Raw genomic sequence first — 10048 nt, forward strand, 5'->3', positions numbered from 1 at the left:
TATCCCCCTTATACCCCAATAGATTGTAAGCTCTTCGACCTTCTGTATCCCCCTTATACCCCAATAGATTGTAAGCTCTTCGACCTTCTGTATCCTCCCTTATACCCTAATAGAAGAATGATTTCTCTCATCTGATATATAAAACCTGCACATTGGTGAATCTTTCTTGCAGGTGAATTGGAATCTCGTCTTGCTCAGATTTACCCCGGTGTTGTTGTCTCTCAGCTCTCATTGGTCAGTGATGTTCCTTCCTCGGGGGAGGTCCGCAGGTTTGGCCGGAGTTTCTCCCCTGATCCGACCCTCTGGCCAGACGCCTACAGTTTCTTCTATGTTGGAGCAGAAGGTCCGACCCTCAGCAACCTTCTGCTCACCTGGCCCCGCTGCCCCTTCTTCAGCTTCAACCCAGAGACTGGGGAGGGCAGGAAGGAAGGGCTGAATGTCAACCGTGCCCTGATGAAGCGATTCTATCTGATCGAGAAGGCTCGGGATGCCCAAGTTGTTGGCATTCTGGTGGGCACTCTGGGTGTGTCGGACTACCTGTCCGCCCTGTCTCACCTGAAGGACGTCATCCACCGGGCGGGGAAGAAGAGTTACATGCTGTCTATGGGGAAGCTAAATCCAGCTAAGTTGGCCAATTTCTTGGAAGTGGACATCTTTGTGCTGGTGGCCTGTGCCGAGAACTCAATGCTGGACTCCAGTGAATTCTATCGGCCCATTGTGACCCCAGATGAGATGGAGGTGGCGTGCAACCCGGCGCGGGAATGGAGCGGTTGCTGTATCACCGAATTCCGAGAGCTGCTTCCAGGTAATCTATGGGATCTGTATTTCTGTGCAGACAGTTCAGTCTTCTCCCCAGAATTTGGGTGGGAAGAAGTGGTGGTGGTGGCTCCTGTGGTTGCTGAATAGTGCCGGGCGGTCCGCCCAGCTAAAAGCAGCCGGGGACAACACTGCAGTTTAGTATTTCTCGCACAGTTTTTGCTCCCCATCCTGAAAACAATTTTAATTTTTGCAGTGGAATGAAAACATTTCCCCGACATGCGGTGTATATAGCGGGTGTCATTCTTCCCCTCTAATACCAGTGCCTGAAACATGTTTGGATGACATCATAGTATAATGGCATTTGATTGGCTCATATTGAATCCTATGGGAAGTTAGATTGCAGAATAAAGAATATTATTTGTTTGTATGGATTTCTGTATAACAAGTACAATTATGCTTTCTATATCTACACAAGTGCACTGTACTGATCAGATAATCACTACGCCAAGCACTGTCCTCTATATTTGTTGGAGAAGACAATCCTAGCGATTTTTATTGTCCATTCCTGGCATCAGTGACCCCATCAGTGGAATTATTGGCATCCTCTGGTCATATTGTTCTCAATGTCTAACAGTTGGGGGTTTTGCTGCAGGTGGATCGGCTCACGTACCATTCCCAGATATTGACCCCCAGGACGCGGACAGAACGGACGTCTCATTGATCACTGGGGACTTGAGATCCATTCGCTTTTCTGCCTTAGAAACATCTGAGGAAAGGACGACGGGTACCGCCCTGGCACAGAGGAACTCAGAGACCGCGGTGGCAGAGCTGGGACCAGCCGGTAAGAGAAATGGCTCTAATATTTGTAGTCACTGACATTGATGTGATCATGATATTCCTGAATTGCTGACAGTGCTGGGTTTTGGGGTTTAGATGCAGGGCATCAACAGGTCTGGTGCCAGGGATTTGGATGGTGGTGCCAAGTAATGCAATGTAAAGGGGTCTCCACCAAGTAAGCAAAATCTTTGGCCACCAAGACGTCTGTCCTAGCACCTGGTGCCACCTGGTAGCAAGAGGCGAGATGGGCTTAGTGGGGAAGCAGCCAGTGCTGGTGTTGGTGGATTGGTTTGAGACATTTGGGGTTTTATTTATAAATAAATAAATGATTCTAGTCAATTCACTCATAAAATTTCCTATTCCTTTCCTTTTGGGGAGTACTTTTGACAATTAGCCACTAGGTGGCAGCAGGAGCCATTGTTTTAATAGGAGACCTGTAGAGAGATTTAACCATCAGCGAATTTCAGAGGAATTGACGGGGGGAATAATTTATTAATAAAACCCTTAGACTTCATTGGCTTCAATTTATTATTAAAACCTTTAGACCTCATTGGCTGGTATGGCCGACCTCCGTCTGACATACTTAGCAGGTGTTTAAATCGCATAGCAAACTAAAACCCATCAGCACTGCATCTAAAGCAGGATGGAGATGACACAGGAGAGCGGGAATGCTATGGAACTCCACTGAGGAATGGAGGACCTACAAAATAACTCTGCCTGACTATGATATGACTTACCAGATCTGCAGCCTCCTGCATGCGTTCTGATGTGACTCAGCTTTACCTGGGCACAATGCCTCACCTGTCCTGTACTGCCCCCTCCTGGCCAAATCAATGCCATTCTGTCATATATGAATGATAGGATGATGTCTGCAAAAGGCTCCACATTTGTCATTGGAGGTAGAGGTCATGTTTCTTGTCCTGCGGTGTGATGCGAAGAAATGGACTATAAGCAAAACATGGGGCTGATGTCACTTTGATTGCAGTTATTAGTGATAGCTGCGGGGCAATAAGTTAAACCATATATACGTATGCTGCAACTCAATCAAGAAGCCCTGCTGCAGGCAGTGTTGGAATCCATTAAGAGTATAGGAAAGCTGAGAAATATTGTGAAGAAATGAATTTTTATATTAATGTTAGGAAAAAATATTATTTCTACATGAATCAGTCATAGTGACAGGTCCTCTTTATTCCGTGCTCTCTTCTTTTCCCCAGCCTCCTTCCTGTCCTCTCGGAGTTGGCAGGGATTGGACAAGTCTCTGGGTCAGACCCCGGTGGTGAAAGCTGTGGAGGGACGTCGAGGAATCGCCATCGCTTATGACGATGAAGCTCCCAACTAAAAGGCGGACAAATAAAATGTTGGGACATAAAAGTCGCAGTGTGACTCTGCCTCCTCCGTGTGGCGCTGTGCGGGGACTGGAGGTGCAGCAGTGCTGTGAGTGATTCAGAAGGCAGATATGGGGCACGGCACCCCTGAATCCTAACTGACCCAGAGCTGGTTCTGCACACGTCAGCCGTTCTCTATGACCAGTCTGCGTCTCGTCATCTCACACATGAAGCCGGAGGTCTTGCACCATCTGATGATATCGCTGCCATACAGACATAGCTGCCTGTTCTGCACACCCACCATCAGTCTTCACAGTTGTACCTACAGAGCTGCAGTAACTTGGTGGGTGGGGGGTGAAAGCGGAGTGTGAAACCAACACATCAGCATCTAATAAATATCTGCCTCCTTCTGCTTTGGTTTCACCCACTGAGCCAGATCATCCATTCTTGGTAGTAGCCTGGGGCCCTGTGAGTATTTAGGGGCCCAGCTCAATGTCATCTGAAAAGATTGTGGTGGGTGAAGCTGCCAACTTGCCTAGAGACCCATTTGGCCCTGCTCCATCTCTGCCACTACAGATCCGCAGGGGCACAGCTTTAGAGTGGGCGGGTTGAAGACAAAGTGGGTGGAGCCACATCATACAGCGGGGGCGTAGGTGTCGGTCACACTGAGAAATGCTGGATGCCGGGGATGCCGCCTCGTTAACTTCAGGAGGGAGAAGGAGAGTCATGGATGCCAAAACTAGAGAATATTTAATACCCGGTCATGGCATAGCCCATGGTTCCGTCTGTCGGTTTAATAAATGATTGTAAAGTTTACATAGAATTGGTCTTTGCTGTGTCACATGACCCGGGTGTCATGCCATATGTAGGTGGGCACATGTCTGGCATGTCGGATGATTACAGGTAGCATCCTTGGTGAATGACTGCTGAGATCTCAGGACACACAGAGATTGTATGGTTATATCTGACCAATGAACCTGCTGCAGAACTCACAGCCAGCATAGACGATAATGTACATAAAATAAGATTTAAAACCTTCACCATACGAAATCCGGGGGTCATGTGCGTTTCTGACGTCTACCTTGCTGAAAACATGGAATGCGGCCTTTTTTGTGCATTTGGTGCAATGTGAATAAGCTTCCTAATGCATCAAAGGCACAAAAAGGCCGCATGCCATGTTTTCAGCAAGGTAATGCAGTGCATGGTGTTGTGTGGGTGGGCTTTATAGTATATGTGGCACTGGAGCACAGCAATGCATTCCTGCGACAGAATCGGACCTGAAGGATTTGCAGCCCAGTCTTTGTAGTACTTCTCAGAGGTTCAATCTGCTGTACAGGAGAAAGCACAGCACGGAAATAAGGGGCCACGGTTCCGTATTCCTCCAAGATTTCTGCACTAGTCTGGTGCTATGAGAGGTTAATATTTATGATCCTCTTCCAACTCTAGCACCAGAGACTCCCAGAGCACGATGGGTTAGCTAAGGCGGTGACACATGCAGTAGCTGTCTGCTTTGAGGATGCCTTACTCTGATTGAGGAGCTGCAGAATCGGGAAGGAGTCACGGCTCTTGACAATACTCATCATATTGTATTAGTGGAGGATCAGCGTTGTCATCCTAGTATTGGACTACAAAACATGTGCCGCTCTCCTCTTGTATTCTGTAGTCCATTTCTGGTAGCATTAATGGCTATTTCTTTCTAGTTAGGGCAGCGGGATCAAGTGCCCCTGGGTGGCTCCTGGTTGCAGTTTGACCTGCACACACTTAACATTGCCTCATTATTAGCGCACACTGCCACCCCCATTTATTCATGAGGTCACCAAGGGCAGAAGCTATTTGTAGGGTCCCCCCCCAGGGCCAGGAGGTCACTGGCATGAGGAAGCGATTACGTCACTACAAACTCACCACAACCAGATATAAAGAAATATTTATTTGAGTAGAAGTCCATAGACATAGAATAATCTCAGCTGCAGCTCCTCATACAGCCACCAGATGGTGCAATTGAGACACAGCCCATAGACTGTGAATAGTGTTGGGGAAAGGGGGGTGTATGTGTAGGGGGGGGGGGTTAATTGTTTTTTTGGTCGGACACCAGATTGTAAAATAAAAGAAGATAACCCGCCGGGTGTGCGGACGTCTTTGGCCGAGGTGTTTTGGCACCGCTGGGCGAGTCGATGTTTTCCCGCCATCCTCCGGGCTCATTCTGATCGCATTAGGCTGCTGCGATACGCACTGCTTAGCCATGGATTTTTTTGTTTTGCAGATAAATTGATTTTAGAAAATGAAAGACAATTTAATATAATGCAGGAAATGGCTGCAGATGAAATTCTCAGAATCCAAAAGCGAGCGGCGCCCCCTCCCCCCCTCGCCCGCGGGGGTTCAGTTTTCTAAGAGCACACAAACAGGTAATTTTTTTTTTACGGAGGAATTAGGACAATTTTTACTTATTTTTTTTCTTGTTTGGCAGCTAAATTCTTTTTTCCTTTCTCAGAAGCTAAAAATATTCCTGCGTGCCCTTTACATGGGCGCTGTGATTGGTGGAATATTAATTAGCGGGAAGCGGCGGGGGCAATCTAATTACAATCATAATCAAGTTTTATTTCTTGAAACTCATTAATATTAAAGAATAGAGAAGTCATTGTCAGGGCTGCGGTGACACTTCAACAAAGTCATCGAAGGTGACAACACTGGAAGAACTTTGGATTGATTGCTACAAAGCGTGTCACCTTTATTCCTCCTTTGGATCGGTGCTGCTGATCTCCTGCAGCATCATTGCAGTCACTTCCTGTCTCCATGCACTTCAGTGATGGTGGCCCCGTGACATTTCTTAAGTTAGGTTTCCTGCTGGTGACAACGTGTATTCCTGTGTATTGTGTGCTAATGCAGCCACTGGTGACAACTCCTTTGGAAATAGGGACAGAGCGTTGTCACTTGAAAATGCAACCTAGAGGCGTGATGACGTTAGTTTGCTGCAGGCAGGTGCGGGCATTTCCTCAGTCTCCATTCACACAGTAATTGTGAAGGGACATCAGCAGGGGCTTATCTTGTTCTTCCAGCTTTAAGGTCATCTGACCAAACCGATCAATCGGATTTTCTGATTGGTTGGAAGCCCCAAAAGGCGATAATCTGCCCTGCCAATCATGTTTCCCACATGACTTCAATTCGATTGCATCCGCTGCCTGAACACACAGCATGACAAACGCATTTCACAGATATTTACCGACACCTCCAGTCTATCCTCATCCAATCAGAACTCAGTGGCTTATGATTGGTTGGCTGTTGGCTTCCCTTTAGATATCAGATCAGAAGTTTATATTGGTGTGTGTGTAATCAGCCTTAGATATGCACATAAAGGCTGTCACAAACATATTTATATTTACTTGGGTCATGTTCCCATCAGCAACCCCAAGCCCAGAAATGTTGGTACCAAATTCAGGGGCTTTGTGACTTGGAAAAATGTGCAGAAGCCTTTAAAAATGCCTCCCCCGCCTTCACTTTACCTGTGATTTACAGAAACTCTACATGACTTTTTTTTCACTTGGGACACATTCCCCACAGATTCTTAAGACTCCCCACCCCTCGTCCTTTCCATTAATTTTAGTGACCTTATTCCAATAAGTGGATTAGCAATTAATTTTGGCGAGTTAAATTGGGAAAAAATTTTATTTATTTTTGTTGGCCAATCAGATTTCCCATGGTAACCACCTGTGATCCCTATTGGCCACACACAATTATAGTATCCTCCCCCGAGGAGCCGGGCGTCCTGCAGACTGTGGATAATCTCAGCTGTAGTTTATGTCATAGGAAATCTCCCTCAGCCATGGATAATGATTGCCTGAAGAATTTATCGATTTCACCGCGGACGTCATCGCTAGCCGCTCAGCAGGAGTTCAGCGCCATCCCTCCCCCCCCCATGAGACTTCTCATCTCTGTGATGGCTGTTAATGAATCGGCACCAATGACAGGCGAGTTGTCTCCGAGTCCTCACCTCAGTATTGATTGAAGCAATTCCCTCCCCCAGGTGGGTTCCCCTAAGGAGAAACGATAGGAGGAGCCGCATGCAGGGGGCGCCATCCTGGCTGCTGTCTCCCAATCACATTCCTGCTTCACACTTCTTTTATTTCCCTCCAGGATTCCTGACATTAACGCGTTTCGCCATCTGCCAATCAAACTCAGCGAATTCCCAGCTTCACCGACCATCCCAGGGACGCAGCTAACCAGGGAGACCGCGGGTGGTGGAAATCAAAGTGCCGCTGGGGGAGGAAAGAAAATGTTTATTCTCCACCGAGGAACCATTATTATTATTATTATTATTATTAATAAACCCGGATTTATATAGCACCAACATATTACGCAGCGTTGTACAATAAATATGGCTGTTGTGCTGATCCATGCTTCTGTACTTTGAGTCGTTGGCCCGGAACATATCAACACTTCTGGGAGACCAATCAAAGGAATCAACAGGCTGACAACGCTGCTGGTAATTGTGAAAGGGAAGCTCAGCGTTGTCAGCTGGACACAGGAAGTGTTGTTACTGGCAGGATCTCCAGGAAATCACAAAGTATGAGTTAGATTCTGCCTTTGGATTGGATTCGATGGTGGTGGACATGGCAGGGAGTTTTTCAGGACAGGCTGTGCAATGCCAGGGGGGCAGCCAGAGTCTCACTGGGGGGGGAGGGGGCAGTATAGAGAATGGAGGAGGAACTGTGGAGGAGCGAGGACAATGGGAAGCCACCTTATTGGCTGTTACTGATCCAACATGGCGGATCACCAAAGACTTCAATGTCATTGAATGGCATCCCTTCCCATCCAGGAGACTTACAGACTGCTTACACTTCCTGTCCAGGGTGACAACACTTACCATACTGTATCCATGGGGAAGCAGTGTTGTCACCTAGAACAGGGAGTGTGCCAGGACTACAGAACAACTCCCCCTCTCCTCATCTCTAATGTATTTGGGGACTGGGAACAATTACACTGATAATGGAGATCACAGAGCGAGCACACAGGGGGCTTCCTATTGGCCCAATGATAACCAATCATATTCATCATAATGTGATCACAGCCAGCGCACTGCTCTCCCCCCCTGTCAGCCATTTCTATGTATAATTGTAGAATGGTAATAATAGATATCAATGTATAAATTCCAGCTGTAATATTTCTAAATGGTAACTAAAATAAGAACTACAAAATGATCGACGTAATAGAAATCACAGTAAGGGGGGGCGGGGGGTCATTGTGGTAATTTCCTAAAATTAGGAACAATTTGTAGAAACCTTGAAATTCGCTGAACTATGCGGAATAAATTTAAACTTTGAAAAGACAAAAACAATGATTGTATCTGAAACAAAAACCATAAATGAGACCGAGGAGGGGGAACAATGTGAAGGAATACAAAGATTTTATTAATCACAACCAATGGCAGAATAAAAATAAAATCAAAGAATGGAAATTCATCTAAGAAAAGATTGAGAAAGCAGACGAAGAGAAGGAAACTCCGACTTCATGTCAACAAAGTAACAGAAAACTTCCGAAGAAAGCCGGAAATTCCATGGAAGGAAATCTGATGGACGAATATTATTATTATTAATAAACCGGATTCATATAGCGCCAACATATCACGTAGCGCTGTACAATAAATACGGGTTACAAGTGAGACAGTGACACAGGAGGCGGAGAGGACCCTGACCAGAAGAGCTTACACTCCAAGAGGTGGGGTAAGTAACACAGATATGTATGATGGAGGGAATAATAGGAGGAACCCTGCATATTATACGACAGCGCTGCCTTATATGTTGGCGCTATATAAATCCTGTTTAATAATAATATTTATAGACATAGACTGTGATATGACTGCCGGGGATGATGGAGGAGAGGCGGCAAGAGATTGAACCAGGAAACCAAAATGGAAAAATAGGCAGGACGTGGTGGAGACTCATCGTGGGAGAGGACGCCTGGGATAGAAGGATACATTTGCTGCATTTGTAACCTGCTGACCCTGATGAATGACGGTGAATTGTTTGTGTTTAATATTGGACAGGATAGTGAATATTGACGGTAAAATAAGACGAGATGTAAGGGATACGGTATCATGATGAATGATTGATGGATATTTATATCAAGTCAATACAGAGTGAATGCTATGGGGTATAGAATTAGTTATTAGTAACTCTCAAGCAACAAGAAACTACATTTATTTTATTATTATTTATATTATTATTTAAAATATATTTTTTGTTAGTTTTTCAGGGGGAAATAGTACAATATGCAAAACACAATATAACAAATACAGTAAAATTGCGGCATAGCAAATATCACAAACAATGGAATCGTTAGTTGACAAAGTTACGACAAAATATGAGAAATGTTACAAATTATCACAGCAAAGAAATCAAGAACTCCAAAACAAAAAAAAAAAGTTTTTCAAACCATTATGCCGCAGTTTGTTTAGAGGTCATGAGAACTTTTTTCTCGTACCCATAGGTAATGTAGCTATGTATGATTCCCATACTCCAAAAACCCCTCCGCCCGCCCGTGTCCCCTTATCGAGAGAAGCTTCAACCCATTCCATCTCAAAAACAAACCATAATTTTTCCAAAAACAGTGCAAGTGAAGGGAGGGTTGCTGTAGTCCAGGTATAGAGAATCGTTTTCCTCAATACCAGAGAAATTATCATCAAAACTTTCCTGCAGCCTTTGGCAACCTTTGCACCTTGAAACAACATTTCTCTAAAAATTACCCATTTACGGGTTAATGAAAAATAGTTTACCAATTTTTGACCGCCTCCAAAAATAACGTATTTTGGGCCGGTTCCATAGCAGAATATTGGATGTTTGTATTTATCAATGTTGCTTCTGGAATATTTTAGGTGCCTAAAAAAGTCAAAAAACCAAAGAGAGAGATAGAGCGGGGTTTTCGGCACAAACAGCGTATTTAAATTGTAAAAATAACAAAGTAGTGAAAAACAACAAAAAATGTAAAAATAGGCCACCTTACTATCTAGTGGTCTGAAGCTCTGTGATTTGAGCCCTAGGGGGCACTGAAGACAATACAGAGTATTACAAGGTCAGTTTGGGTCACAATAGTTTCTTGTGGTCCAACATAGGCCCCAGGGGCCCTAGACATGCAGC

General features: G+C 45.2%; 1 protein-coding gene across 1 annotated transcript in view; it reads left to right on the forward strand.

The window, feature by feature from the left end:
- Positions 1 to 3744, forward strand: part of DPH2 (diphthamide biosynthesis 2) — a gene marked incomplete in the record, with an annotated part of 7780 nt that extends 4036 nt beyond the window's left edge. Inside the window, 3 exon segments of the mRNA XM_072419307.1 lie at positions 173 to 805; positions 1412 to 1600; positions 2811 to 3744. Coding sequence (XP_072275408.1) covers positions 173 to 805; positions 1412 to 1600; positions 2811 to 2935 — 947 coding nt within the window.
- Positions 3745 to 10048: the final 6304 nt, after the last annotated feature.

Source organism: Pyxicephalus adspersus, chromosome 8 (genome assembly GCF_032062135.1).
Source record: "Pyxicephalus adspersus chromosome 8, UCB_Pads_2.0, whole genome shotgun sequence".
Taxonomy (NCBI): domain Eukaryota; kingdom Metazoa; phylum Chordata; class Amphibia; order Anura; family Pyxicephalidae; genus Pyxicephalus; species Pyxicephalus adspersus.